Source organism: Sinocyclocheilus rhinocerous, unplaced genomic scaffold (assembly GCF_001515625.1).
Source record: "Sinocyclocheilus rhinocerous isolate Xijiao unplaced genomic scaffold, SAMN03320098_v1.1 scaffold113, whole genome shotgun sequence".
In the NCBI taxonomy this organism is placed as follows: domain Eukaryota; kingdom Metazoa; phylum Chordata; class Actinopteri; order Cypriniformes; family Cyprinidae; genus Sinocyclocheilus; species Sinocyclocheilus rhinocerous.
In genome coordinates this window covers 2,356,474-2,371,529 of record NW_015646846.1, presented here as the reverse complement: position 1 = coordinate 2,371,529, position 15,056 = coordinate 2,356,474, and the positions used below count along the sequence as shown (strand labels likewise).

The 15,056-nt window shown below is 37.4% G+C and overlaps 1 protein-coding gene across 1 annotated transcript in view; it reads left to right on the top strand.

The window, feature by feature from the left end:
- Positions 1-3,284, top strand: part of LOC107708099 (protein Wnt-2b-A-like) — an 8,522-nt gene extending 5,238 nt beyond the window's left edge. Inside the window, exons 4-6 of the mRNA XM_016512243.1 lie at positions 821-1,098; positions 1,290-1,554; positions 2,216-3,284. Of these exons, the coding sequence (XP_016367729.1) occupies positions 821-1,098; positions 1,290-1,554; positions 2,216-2,445 (773 nt within the window). The 3' untranslated portion in view covers positions 2,446-3,284. The remainder of the gene's footprint in view (positions 1-820; positions 1,099-1,289; positions 1,555-2,215) is intronic.
- The last annotated feature ends 11,772 nt before the right edge of the window (positions 3,285-15,056 follow it).

Below are 15,056 nucleotides of genomic sequence, written 5' to 3'. Positions count from 1 at the left end.
GGACTGTAACCTGGATATGTTTTCATGAGATTCACCCATGCATATTTGCCCACAAGGCGTACAGTAAATAGTGCGACGTTACCACTTTACATGATACAAGAACAAAATCTGCGTAAAGCATGAAGTCAAGACAAGACAATGTTGGATAGAGGTGGGGAAAGTCTCCACTTCCCAAGAATGGGCGAAAGTCTGACAGAGAGTGGATATTCTCCAAATACGAGTGGCTAGTCGGAGGGGGTTCAGGCTGATATATAAACAGTAATAGGAGATGTAAATATTTGTGCAGATGACTCTGGCAGACAGACAAAGCTGCTCTTTTTGACATATCACCCTCTGTTCTGGCTCAGTGCATGAGCTGGAGGAGGAAAATGAGCAAAATAGGGGTCATTTTGCACTACTTTGGCAAAAAAACACCTCAAGGCTATGTGTGCAATCGACAAAAGCAAACTAAAGGTGTGTCAGCCTAAATCAGTCGAATGTCTGAAAGTTCTAGGGTGGCCTCCTGCACAGCCAAGGGCCTTAAAAGTAGGGATGATGTTAGAGAGCTGATATAACAAAAGCACAGTGGATTTAACACCATAGTAAGAGCCTTAAGCCTCATCAGCTTGCTTGGCTCTATAAAATTACTCAAAAGTGTTTAACACTTTCTGTAAGCAACTGTAACCCAGCTGACACTAAACTCAACATAAAACAGTGTGCATAACCCATTTTGGTGCAGAAATTATACACTAAACTTCTTTTTGAAGCATTACAATAGAACTGCATTTTCTGCATTTTTAACATGCTATTATAAAAAATACCCACTTTTCTCCTCCATCAGGTAGCCGTGAAGCAGCATTTGTTTATGCAATCTCCTCCGCTGGCGTGGTTTATGCCATCACCAGAGCGTGCAGTCAAGGAGAGCTGAAGATCTGCGGTTGTGACACCCACAGGAGAGGCCGGGCTAGTGATGAAGAAGGAGACTTTGACTGGGGCGGCTGTAGCGACAACATCAATTACGGTATCAAGTTTGCCAAAGCTTTTGTGGATGCCAGAGAGAGGATGGTCAAAGATGCCAGAGCACTGATGAATCTGCACAACAACCGCTGTGGGAGAATGGTAAGTGTCAAGATTGTCACATTTGATTGATTTGATTGCAAAATAAACCCCAAGTAATCAGTTTATGATCCTGAAGGGGTTTATAAAACATGTTCTAACATTAGAAAAGCTAATTATAAAAACTTGAGCTTGTCTTTTAATCTGGGTCATTGAGTGGTTCATAGGTCATGGTTGAGTTCTGTTTTCTTTAGGCAGTAAAGCGTTTTATGAAGACTGAATGCAAGTGTCATGGAGTCAGTGGGTCATGTGCTCTCAGGACATGCTGGCTGGCTATGTCTGATTTCCGGCAAACGGGGGACTACTTAAGAAAGAAGTACAATACTGCTGTTGAGGTCACAATGAACCAGGATGGTTCAGGCTTCATGGTTGCTGACCGAGATTACAAGAAAACGACCAAAAATGATCTAGTATACACTGAGAACTCTCCAGACTACTGTCTAATGGACCGATCGGCAGGTAAGCAACAAAGAGCGTGCTAAATCTTTTTATACCATGCTTCAATAATAGTTGGGATATCTAAGAGTAATTGGGCAAAATTCTGTCAAAGAAAATATCATATTTCACCCCAAAGTCCCAAGATAGAAATAAGAAATTTTTGCATTTTAAAGAATATAAAACTAACGTAAGGATTTAGATTTTGCATTGTAACATTTCATGAAAATTAAACACATTTCTCAAATAATTTATTACTGCAATGCAAAAAAGGATGCATTCAATTCTAAAGTATTTTTGGGAAAAAAATGGTCTTTAAGTATATATTTTGTAATACAGTAATAATTTAAATTTATTGCAAATTATAGTACTGAAAACCACCAGAATATTGAAATGACAAATACAAAATTAAGTTGATTTATTTATTAAAAATAAATAAAATGTATATTTTTATTTTATTATAATTTATTTGTTTCATTTTTGGTTTTGAGATGAAATACTGTATGACCCAGACTCGAAAATATCCAGTTGTCCCATGGAAAAACTATGGTTACCATGTAACATTTTTCGAAAGAAAAAGGTCTTGATCTCAATAAGTGAATGGCCTATTGACTCACAATGGAATAATTTTACTAAATGGAAAATAATGTCCCTGATATATTCTATTTCTGCATCTATATTCCAGGTTCTCTGGGAACAGCAGGACGAGTGTGTAACAAGTCTTCCAGAGGCATGGATGGTTGCGAGGTCATGTGCTGTGGCCGCGGGTACGACACCACGCGTGTAAAACGTGTGAGCAAATGCGAGTGCAGGTTCAAATGGTGCTGCGCTGTGGAGTGCAGGGACTGTGAGGAAACTGTGGACGTTCACACCTGTAAACCACATAAGAAACCCGACTGGCTCGATTTGACCTGACTACCATGACCATGACCAATCAGCAGCTACTGGTGCTTTTCTGTTCTCAGGTTTTTGAAGTGGGCCACCGCATTGTGGGATGTGTAGTTTATGACTATAACACTATGATCTCCACTTGCAGAACCCTGAACTTTATCCGCCTTCAATGATGCAAGCGCAAAGATCACAGGCCAGTCTGGAGCACTGGTAGACGGTTGGTGTCATGGGAAATCATCCAATGGGCATTGTCTGGTGTTTAATAGAATGAACTGTGATCAGGACACAATCCTTTCACTATTTTCAAACTGTAAAACACATTTTACTGATAATATGTGTGCCTAAACATGGAATTATGTTTTTGGACAGCTTTGATAAATATGTTGGAGTTTTAGGGAAAAAACTATATACAGCATCAGTTCAAAATTCTCAAAGAACATAGCAATAAATTGCTTTTCACGCCAAGAACAATGCCACGTCATGGTCCAAAATAATGCTTTGAAGGGTGCTGTAAAAATGTTAAACAGTGATAACTGTGTTTCCCTTCATTTACTTCATGGAGCATATTTTTGATACATGACTTGTGCATGAAAGAATTAGATCAATGTTCAATTTATTGTGACATCCCATTGTCACTGTATATCAGAGAAATATATCTTTCATGTTATCTTTGTAATGCCTAAGCACTTAAACATCCCTTTGAATATGAGCACTTTTTTTTGGTTTGGTTTGGTTGCGATAAATTGTCTACGATCAAATCAATATTTTCCCTGATGGATTTCTTATTGAAATGTGATGTTTATCTAATAAAGTAGCAACTAAACAAGATATCTTCAAGATAAATTTAAAGATATACCACCAGCTACTCAAAAAAACATCTCTGAAGCTGAATGGCCTCTTTGAATGTTTTACTGCTTGCTTCATATATATATGTCCTCATGTAAAACCCACACTAAATGTCAAATCATTGCTAAAATAAGACAGCAGCTTACTGAGATTGAGCAGCAAAAATAGTCAGGTAAGCATGACTGGCACTTTTCGCCATTCATTTTGCTGCGCTGAATGAAGCACCTTAGTTTGACAACATGGTTGTTTCTAAATTTGCTGTTAAGATGTATGAGTCAATGAAGTGCTCGGGTTGTCACGATGGTCGGTACTGCGTGTCCAAAATGGTGGCACCATTAATCAAAAGCAACTTGAAACTTTGTAAGGTAAAGACCGTGGAAGTTCATTTTGTCGTTGTGCAAGCTGCAATTGACGAAAGAGGCCAAAAAGGAAAGTCGTTGCTATACAAACAGCATCCAAACAGTCAGTGTTTTTTAATATTTTAAATATTATAATACTTAATTATTTCGTGAGCTTCAATGAACTTTCAAATATATTTTTCAAAATCGTTAGAAGACAGTTTGTGTATTATGGATTTGAATTGAAAACATCACTCATATAATCACAATTCAGAATCATTCTCACTGTTTGATTTCAACCATGTATTATGCAGCAGTTCCTAAAAAAATAAAAAAACTAACTTGTTTAGATTTATTAATTCGCCAAAGCCAATGTTTACCCATTTTTGGCACTCGGCGAGTGTTAATTTTGGCCCCTGCACACAAGTGATTCTGATCTCAAGCCATTCTAACTGGTGTCATTTTTTAAGACAGAGCTGCTCGTAGCTGTTTGACCGGATTTGTTTTCGCCTCTGTAATTCTTATATCAAGATTGAAGTCTCAAAGGACGCCAATAGCTCTCTATTGTTGCTTCATTTTCAGCATCCCATCCAAAGATACTTTTTTCCAATTGTGGAATGTCAGAAATTTCCCACAGTTGGTCTGATTATGTTTTCCGTTGTTCAACAGTTCCACCTCACACCTCGTCTTTGCCAGAAAAACTTCTGTGTTGAGAAAGACTTGTCGAAAACATGTCAGAGTATGTTTACTTTTGAACATTGTAAAATTACCCCCTTGGCAGCGCGTAACCACTATGTGGTTAGTGTTGAAATTTATGTATGTTCCTAAACAGAATCGGCTAACATTTTAATTAGTGCACTAATCCGTACAAGGACGTATTGATAGAGTCAAGGCGCTGAAAGCTAAAATAGCAGTCAACTTTTGTTCTTCGGTGAGGACTTTGTGTATATTCGTCGAGCCACATGATCATGTCCTCAGAGCCCAATACGTGTGTGGTCCTTACAACTGCATTCATTTTCAGTCAATTGTCCAAGATAACAATCTTGTTATGCTGAAAACTAACCAGCTGTTTCAAACTATAGTTATATGTGAGATAGATGAAAAAATTTGAAAAGTTGGAGTTTCGGAAGGCGGACCTTCATCAAAGCCGGAACTAATCGAGCCGTTTGTGCCAGGCTGGGGAGAAAGGTATTTTAATAATGCAAATAATGTGAAAAATAATGCGTTTTTCGAACCACCAAGCATGAGAGCATGTTCTAGTACACCCCCAAAACAAAATCAAGACTTTGTAAAAGAGCATAATAGGACCCCTTTAAAATGTTAATATTAAGGTATGTTTCGCTTAAAAAGTCAATGAAGCGATATAGGCAGCGACATGCAATGATTAGGTTAGGGAATGAGTTTTTTTCAAACCTACAAGCTCAAATGTTAAACTTTAGCACATACTGTAACTGTTTGTGTTAAGGGGACACCCCAGATGAAAAAAAAAAACTAATTTATATCACTGTACTTCCCCTGTTGATTGATTACATTGAGAATTGCCAACATTTTTTTGCATTACAAGTTTTTTGTAATGTTTTGTAATGTCATTACAAGCAAGTTTTCTGAAATCTTATGTTTAAATATTCAAATGAGGCATTATCTAATTAAACATTGGATAAAGCCAGATTCAAAATTCTTGTTAGATTTTGTTGACATATTAGAGTCAAAGGTTTTTACAGAGGGAATTTTGGATATCTCTTTTTATCACTCCATAGATAATACTGTCAACAGCCAGAAAAAAAAAATTCTCAAAATATTCACAAAGGAATAAAATGTAAAAAAAAAATTCACTAATTATATATGAACAAATCCCTCTGTAAAAACCTTCAGAATTTAGATAGGAATGAAACTGTAAAATTTGGTCTATGTAAGTGCTGCTGAAGTGGAGCTTTTTGACTCGGTGCAGGAGAAAAATCTCATTTTGAGAAAGATATGGACTGTAATTGAAATCTGCAGACACAAACAGATAAAGTGCTATAAAAGAAACACTTAAAAGTGTTTTCTTTCCACTAGTCTGAAAAAATACTTTATGAAAAGCCAAAAAGCCAAATCTGGGCAGATGAGAAAATGTGGGAATGTAGCAAGGCTCTCTTTAATTTTCTTAAAGATACAGGGTTAGAGCACAGCATATAGAAAATGAGAATGTTTTTTTTATTTATTTATTTTTTTAATGATTATAACCATGCTAAGTACATGAAGTTGCACACCCTGGTACAGTAGGTGGCGGTATGCACCTGAACAACACCTTGGGAACTGTATAGAAATGCCCTGGCAACCACCAAAAACACCCTAGCAACTGAAAACTGCTTTGGTGCACCCACCTAACCCAACACACTGAAAACTTTTCAGAACACCTTGGGAACTGTATAGAAATGCCCTGGCAACCACCAAAAACACCCTAGCAACTGAAAACTGCTTTGGTGCACCCACCTAACCCAACACACTGAAAACTTTTCAGAACACCTTGGGAACTGTATAGAAATGCCCTGGCAACCACCAAAAACACCCTAGCAACTAAAAACCGAACCCAACACACTGAAAACTGCACCTTAGCAACCATGTAACAGCTCCCTGGCTACCATTCACAAGATCTTAGCATAATGGTGATCACAGGTTTTGCACAAGCAAATGCTATTTTAGTCTCTTATCCTCACAATTCTCTGATATAAAGCAGATATTGGTTACTACTACACCATTTAAAAATACATTTGCGTCCTTACGGACACTCTGCTAATACAGAAATGCTGCATTGGGAACAGTGTACTTCCCACTGCAGACTTTAGTCCACAGATCCAGAGCAAGTGTTTGGTCTAGAGGGCAGATTTATAGAGGAGATAAGCGTTATATATATGTGACCTTTGGGGACGAGTGTGGCTTGGCTCGCAGAAGCGGCCGGGTGGGAGCGTTAGCGCGCTTCCTGTCAGATGGAGCTTACCAGGCCAGCGGCGTTGGATTAACACATAAAAACTCTTATCTTGTGAGTCAGCTGGCAAGAATGTAGCTCTTCCTAAATTTCCAAAACAGAGGCACAGCAGCACTACTGTGAAGAGCACCAGAGCTCTTTATTTTTAAGACATATGAAGACTGAGATCTGTGAAGAGATGTGAGAGAAACACCTAAGCAACTGCAATTACTCCAAATAGCAATACTCTAGCAACCACCAAGAACACCTTAGCAACCACATGGCAACACACTAAAACTCAGTCAGAACACCTTCTAGTATTCTAGTCCCTAGACTAGAATGAGAAAACATAAATATTGTTGGCGAATTCGTACAATTTGAATTGTACAAAAAATATACAATATTTTGTGTGAAAAAGCATAAAGATGTGACCCTAACCCCATCCCCAAACCTAGCAGTCAGTGGAGCGTCAGCTGATCATATAAAAATATACGAATGAGAATGTACAAATTCATACGAATTCACCAACAATTCCCCAAAACATAAAATAGTTCCGAAATGCCATGCAAGTGTGTTGATATCAGGGGTTGCAAAGGGGTGGAAATTTTTTTGGAAAATTTCAAAACATTTTGGAAAGTTTATGGAAATTTACCAGAAAATGTCCTCCCCTTTGCAAACCTAGTTGATATGGCTAGTACTACACCTCTCCTCAACAAACCACATGATTTGAGATATCACTCAAGTCCATTACCAAATAGTGTAAGACAAGTTACATGTTTTACCCCCGGTTTCACAGACAAGACTTAAGCTAGTCCCAGACTAAAATGCATGTTTGAGCTGTCTCAACTGAAAATATCTTGCTCTGACATTTCTTAAAATATGTCAGTGTCATTGTTCTGTGTCAAGATGCACAACTGTAATGTTTTCTTCTAAGGCATTTTTGTAAAAGTTGCTTAAATATCTTCATTTAACTAAGGCCTAGTCCTGGCTTAAGCCAAGCCCCGTTTGTGAAACCGGGCCTTTGTTTACTATTTAGGGTTAAGTGTTTGGTTAGTTATGGTACATTTACATGACAACAGTTTACTGAAAATGGAAATGTTTTTGATTAGTTTTTTTTTTTTTTTTTAAGTTTCACGTACAGATAACGTTGTCAAAATGATCCCCGTTCACACAGATCCACACAAAAAAAAGACTAAAAACGCAGTATTCTGCATGACAGGCCAATAGTTAGTGATGTCACTTTGTAAAGAAACACTACACGCCTGCACACATTCACATTCTTTGTGTACTCAAGCATGCCTATAGACTGAACGTGTAATGCGTACGTGCATGTTGTCACTGTTTTCACAAATTCACATTTTTGTAGTTTACACAGAAACGATAACGGTACCGTTTTCAAAACCGTACACTTTGAAATTCGTTTTCAAAAGTTTGTGTTTTCAGGTCCCCAAATGCAGTTGTGTAAATGAACGGCCAAAACTCATACAAAGTTTAGTTGAAAGCGGTGTAACGACCCCTTAGTAAGATCTAAGGCAATACAAAATAGGCATGATACACTGTAATACAGACACAGCTTTAATTTAATACAGCAAAGACTTGCATAGGATCTCATGGGACAGTATTTGCTGCAAACACTATTTGCTTGGTTGTCACTAGATTTTGTTACACTCGGTAGTTTAAGCCTGCAGTAAACTGCCAACCTGAACAAATCCAGACCCTTGGAGAGCGCCAGTTAAATGTCCTTAATCCAGCTGTAAGGCACCAGCTCTGTCAGGGCCTGTGATGGTATCAAGCGAAACATGTCCTCATCCTTCACAGGCATTAGCCGATTTGTTTTCCCGGGTCATTAACCTCTTTAAGCAGCATTTGTTTGTAAATATACCCAGTGGTCGAACTGAAAAAAAATTTCAGGGGGGATGGTGTGGTCAAGTATTTCTTTGGTGGGTGGGATTCCCACAGATTACAAAATATGTCTCATTTTTTAAACACATTGTTATTTAATAAAAATCGAGCTTTATTAAATTAACTATGATTTATAAACAGTTTTCCTTCTGGGGCCTGAAAGGTTTTTTTTTTTTTTGTCAAATTAAATTATATTTTGCTGAATGTGTTTTTGTGCTAAATATGACACTAAAACCACCAGTAGGTGGCAGCAAGTCCCCGTTTTAATAAATGATTAATTTAATTATTTAAATCAAACTATTCATTCAAAATGGCTGATTCAATTAGAAACGAAGCAGGTGACTATCTGTATGAATGAATCATCATTAGCTCACTCAATTCGCTCAAAAACAGATTCATTCAAACACCACAGTGTTGCTCTGCACTGTTGTTTAAAATTAATAGCACATTTGTGATCACACACACATGCTGGTGTGATAAATATAAAAAATAAAAACTAATACACACAGATACAGAGATTTTTTTTCCGTTCATTACTTGAGTTATACGGGCATTCTAACTGCAATCTAGGTTTCATCATGCAGTAAATGCTTTTGGACTCTCAAGGCTCTCAAGTATCATTTCTCTGTCCCTCACAGTCACACATTCAGCACAATAATGTTATGTCAGGGAAACAACTTTAAACTCTAATCAAGAAAATAGCATACCTTGTGTTGTCTTATTTTTAAAGAACGTCAAAAGGTGCGCTTGAACAATGTTGCACAAAAAATTACGAAAACTCGCTTGAGCTTGTGCGCAGCTCGTATTGAGTTCTGATTGATTTAGTTCATAAATTATCATACGTAGAGAATTGTAACATTTCATTTACATAATTTCCAGAGATGATGCTTTTTGCCATTTTTTTCAACAAGGGGGATGCCATCCCCCGCACCCCCTCAATTCGACCCATATACCACTGAAGAAACATTATAAACACTGGATAAACACTATCACCAGTCTTTTGGCTCTTTATACTCTACATTCAGCATCTTATGGAGCCTTATACAGACCCTGCATGACCCCGTCTGACCGTTGAATGGACAACTGCCAAAGAAAGCAGGTGGTAGCGGGACCTTTGATGATCAGACACTATGCATCCGTCTCATATGTAGCTAACATCCATGTCCATGCCAAATTTGTTGAGAGGAATAGCTGTGCTTTAAAGACACTGACTGGAGCAAAACCTGGGAAGGAATTTTTAACAATACTGTGTAACTTTAGCAGCCATCTTAGGCAATGACACATATGACTTTAAGAAACTTTGTAGATGGTAAAGTATGGTATAGTTTTGACTGAACTAATTGTGATACTGGCCTATGCACTGATTGCCATAATGTGCAGTATAAGTTTCCACTTCCAATGAGACGACTGATCTAGAAGTATATGTGTTACATCCGAGCGGCAACCTCCCGCTCTCTCTCGTGAAGCCAACAAGGAAGTGACTTAAACTGTAATTCATCAACTGGCCGCTAGAGGCTGGCTGCAAAAGGGAGTCAATCCCATAGACTCCCCATGTTAAAATGCCCAACTTTACAGCAGAAAAAAACATGTTTACAGCCTGGTTCAAAAAATGATTTTGGTCTATATAGCTAATTTTACCCTTCATGACAACTGTGAGGGGGGTTAATTTTTTTTATAACTCATCTGTTTAAATTATATTAAGCCTTAAAGTTCTGCATAATTAAGGGCGTGGCCACTTGAGTGACAGGTGGATTGCCGCTGCTGTCTCTATCAGCCGCTGAACTTGGCATCTCTGCCGTGTTTCTGCTTTTGTTTTATTCAGTCTATGGGTTATTTTCGTGATTATTTATTTAAAATTATCAAATAAAATGTCTTGTTGTGCGGTTAATTATACTAACAGACCGTCCAAGTCTGGGATCCATTTTTCCGGCGAGTGATATTGTAATGTAATTTTATTTATTAATTTATTATTTCTTAAAATTATCAAATAAAATGTCTTGTTGTGCGGTTAATTATACTAACAGACCGCCCAAGTCTGGGATCCATTTTTTCTGGTGAGTGATATTGTAATGTAATTTTATTTATTAATTTATTTATTCTTTATAATTTTATTCAAAACTCTACTACACTCCAGAATCCGACAGACTGTGATTTAGCTGTAACGTTAGGCCTGTAATTAACGTTACTCGTTAAGCGTTTTCCTCCCATAGAAAACCGTTAGGCTATAAGAAAAACTCTTAACGTGGCTTAATGAATTAAAACCGATTAAACCTGTTTTTAAAAGACGAAACTCAGTGAGAGCATGATTAATAAATCATACTATAGACAAGCACTGTTTTAATGCATTAAGCCATGTAAGCGTTTTCCTTGTAAAGGTTTTCTTTGGGAGGAAAACGCTAAACGCGCGCTGCGTTCTTATCCTGGACTCATCTGCTTGTCTGTACATAAGTATGATTTGTGAATAACGTGTTTTCTGAGTCTTAATGCATTAAGCCAAATTAAGTGTTTTAAAATGTCCCGAACAGAATGAGGACTGTGCAAAGTAGTCTGTGAAAAAGGTAACTATCTATTTGTCAGTGTAAAGTTTTCCTCTAGGTGATCCAGACCCTTTTCGATCATGTTCGATTATCCGGGAGTGACGCGCTGCCAAGATGGCGACGACCGGCTCCGCCCACTTTGGGCTTCAAAAAAGCTTTTCAGAATTCAACGGGTGACGTCACGGACACTACGTCCATGTTCTTTACAGTCTATGGTTACATCCCTAGGATTTATGTATTTAAAAGAGTAATTGTTGAGGTGTGTTTTCCCACCCTTTTGGGTGTGGTTATGTGTCCCCTGTGCGTGTGCTCTTTCTCCTCCTATCTCTCTCACTCTCTGCTTGCTGGGCAGTTCCAAATTACCCACAGGTGGTGCTCATCAGAGAGTGTGCTGCAGACAGAACAGAGCTACAAAGAGCAGAGTGAACACTGTTTGGAGAGGCTCACTTCTCCCCTGCTCCAGACTTGTGTTGGATGTTTCCTCTTTAAGACGTCTGTTGATTGAGGGGGTAACTTAAATAGTTATCTGTTAAGTTAATACTTCTAAAAGTAAGTTGTATCCCTGTTGACTAGCAGTGTGTGTGGTAACCACATGGTGTATGTAAATTTACTTTTATTTTACTTTTCTTGTTAAGGTATTAAAAGGTACTGTAACTTATTTTGGGTTATTTGATTTATGCTTAGTTTGGGAGCTGTAGGGAGAGGGTGCCATTTTATTTTGTACTCCTGTTTATCCCTGTTTTTGGTTAGTGAGGGAGTTGAGGAAAGCTTATGTTGATTTCTTTTCTTTTACTCATAGGTTATTTAGTACTCCTCCTGTTAGTCAGCTGCTATTTTGGTTGTTGTTTTGGCCAGGCTCTCTCCTGAAGACATTTATTGCTTCCATAATTCTGGCTTTCCTAAATTAAATTTGCCAAACTAGGTGGTTTTTGCATTTTTCTGGAGCAGAGGACTGGAGTGGTTCCTCCACGTTTTATTGATTTCTTCCGTATGAGTTTTAGTTAACCTGTTACTCCCACTCCCAGCCCTAGACTGGGGATTGGATCGTAACAAGTGGGGGCTCGTCCGCTCGGCTCTTAACTGATTGTTGGTAAGTACTCTTTTCTCTCAAATTGTTTGACTGTTTTTGACTGTAGGTGGGGAGGAAAGTGTTGCAGGCATACGGATAATGGAGTTTGACTTTACTGAATTTACTCTTTGTCCTACAATTGAAGCCTTTAATCATTGTAAGAAAAAAGATCTTATTTTGGTGGCAGAGTTCTTCCCTGTTCCTCCCACTCCCAACCCTAGACTGGGGATGGGATCGTAACATATGCCACACATTTTGCAATCTATCTTGGTTCAGTTTTTTTTACATTGGATTGCCAAAAGTGTTTACACATACACTACTATTCAAAAGTTTGAGGTCAGCAAGTTTTTGTATTCACATAGGACACATTACATTCCTCAAAAGGAACAGTAAAGACATGTATAATGTTAAACAAAAAAAGCATTAGATGTATTTCTATTCTTGTTATTTTGCAGCAGAACTGTTTTCAACATTGATAACTATAAGAAATGTTTCTTGAGCATTTTATATCATCTGCATCAGCAGAATGATTTCTGAAGGATCATGAACTTAAGCAATTTGCAGAAAGAGAAAGCTGAAAAGGTTTTGAGGTTAATGTGTTACAAATAAATCAAGCACAGAGCTTGATATATTATTTTAACCTGGTGAAATGTAAATGACACAGCGCACGAAACTATATTAGTTTCTTTTTTTTAAATCCATCTGGACCATAGAACGGGACTCTCAAAGCCTTGACATCCGAGTATCCGGGAGACAGTAAATTCGAGTAAAATCACAAGCTTCGCTTATCCCGTGCGAATGCACCACACGAAATTCAGATGTTGTTGGGGGGGGTGATTTCAAAATCACACAAGGTCCCCAGATAATACTAATCCCGTGCGAATAGGGTTTATGTCCCCAGATTAGAGGTGGTAGCGCTCACACCAGGACAGGAACTAAAGGAGAAGTGTGTTTATGTACAGGTTAGTAAAACCCACTTAGTGATGTTTACTATTTAAAGTATCCACATATACAGAAGAAAAAAAGTTAAAAACCAATCTGAAAACATTACATTCCTCAAAAGGAACAGTAAAGACATGTATAATGTTAAACAAAAAAAGCATTAGATGTATTTCTATTCTTGTTATTTTGCAGCAGAACTGTTTTCAACATTGATAACTATAAGAAATGTTTCTTGAGCATTTTATATCATCTGCATCAGCAGAATGATTTCTGAAGGATCATGAACTTAAGTAATGGCTGCTGAAAATTCAGCTTTGCTATCACAGGAATAGATTACATTTTAAAATATAAAAATTTAATATTTCACAATATTACAGTTTTACTCTATTTTTTTTGATCAAATGAACCCAGTCTTGGTGAACATAAGACATCTTTTAAAAACATTTAAAAATCTTACCGAACCCCAATTTTTGAACAGTATTGTAATATAAAATAACTGTTTTTAGCATGATTATTTGTCATTTGCTGAATAAAACATGTCAATGGCATAATATGCATTGCTTCATACTAATTTTAAACAACAGTATGCAATTTTTAGTGTATACTGCACAATATGCAGTAAGGATTATGCTAGTATTCCATTTCAAATTGTGATTGTGAATATTAATAACGAAATTGATGAATCCCAGTTAGAAGACACTGTTTACAAAACTCAAAGTGGCACATAACATGGAAAAAAACAGGCTACCCAAGCACTCATAAATATTCTTCACACTCTTCTGTCCCTTAAATGTCTATGGTGATTACGGTTCAAATATAGCATGATAACTGTGCTACTTCAGCAGCGGTCTGGATAATCATTTACATCTAAAAAAAAATCACACACTGAGAAACTGTAGTATTCAAACGACAAAATAAACAGCTGACATAACTGGAAGCGGCAGACAGCGGAAACCTTGAACAGTCGAGTTAAAAATGACCGCGTCCGCTATTACGTTAAAAAATATATATATGAGACAAATGGCAGCACCTTGCGTTTATAAATTATATATAAGCTAAGAGGGTATTTATTTAAATGTTTTGTACTGACCTGCCTTCCGCATCACACACCTCCCACGTGCACCATACATTAGTCAAACGACAAAATAAACAGCTGACATAACTGGAAGCGGCAGACAGCGGAAACCTTGAACAGTCGAGTTAAAAATGACCGCGTCCGCTATTACGTTAAAAAAAAAAATATATGAGACAAATGGCAGCACCTTGCGTTTATAAATTATATATTATAATCAGGGGCATAGTTACAGTTTCTGGGCCCCCTGAACAGCATAATGACTCGGGTCCCACTCAATAGAAATTGCATTCATTTAGCATTCGATATTGTGGTGAAACATCCTGATAGGTTCTTTTCTGCCTGACAATTATGTGAACATGTGCAACCATATTTTATATGATTTCATCAACCATCTCCCATTCAAACCAAGAACTATGACTATAAAGAGAATTATAACGATAACTACATTAGCGTCCACTTTAACGCACCATAATGTTCTGTTTATTATAAGGGCATGCTGAAATTTTGTAGTCTGCTGCTTTAAATGCTCAAGATCTTTAAAGCAGGATGGATTCTGTTTGGCTGGCATTGTTTTTATAATTCATCAGCTGGTAAAAATCGTTCTAAAAGTGTTTCCAATTATATGGTTCCTCTATGCCTTTATCGTTATAGTTGTGGTGTGAACAGAATGATTATTGAAACTTTAGTTATTGTCCTTTGTATGAACTGGCCTAAAAGGCGTCATATGATGCTATTTCAATTTTTCCTTTCTCTTTGAAATGTTACAAGCTCTTGGTGCATAAAGAAGATCTGTAAAGTTGCAAAGACTAAAGTCTCAAATCCAAAGAGATATTCTTTATAAAAGTTAAGAGTCAACCACACCCTCCTAAAACCCTCCTTATTCTCACTGTAGAATTATGCGGCTGCCATGTCGTGAAGGCACTGTGTGTGTCGTTGTGAAAGCGAAACTACTTTGTTTGGCCTTCCAAAAGAGGACGATATC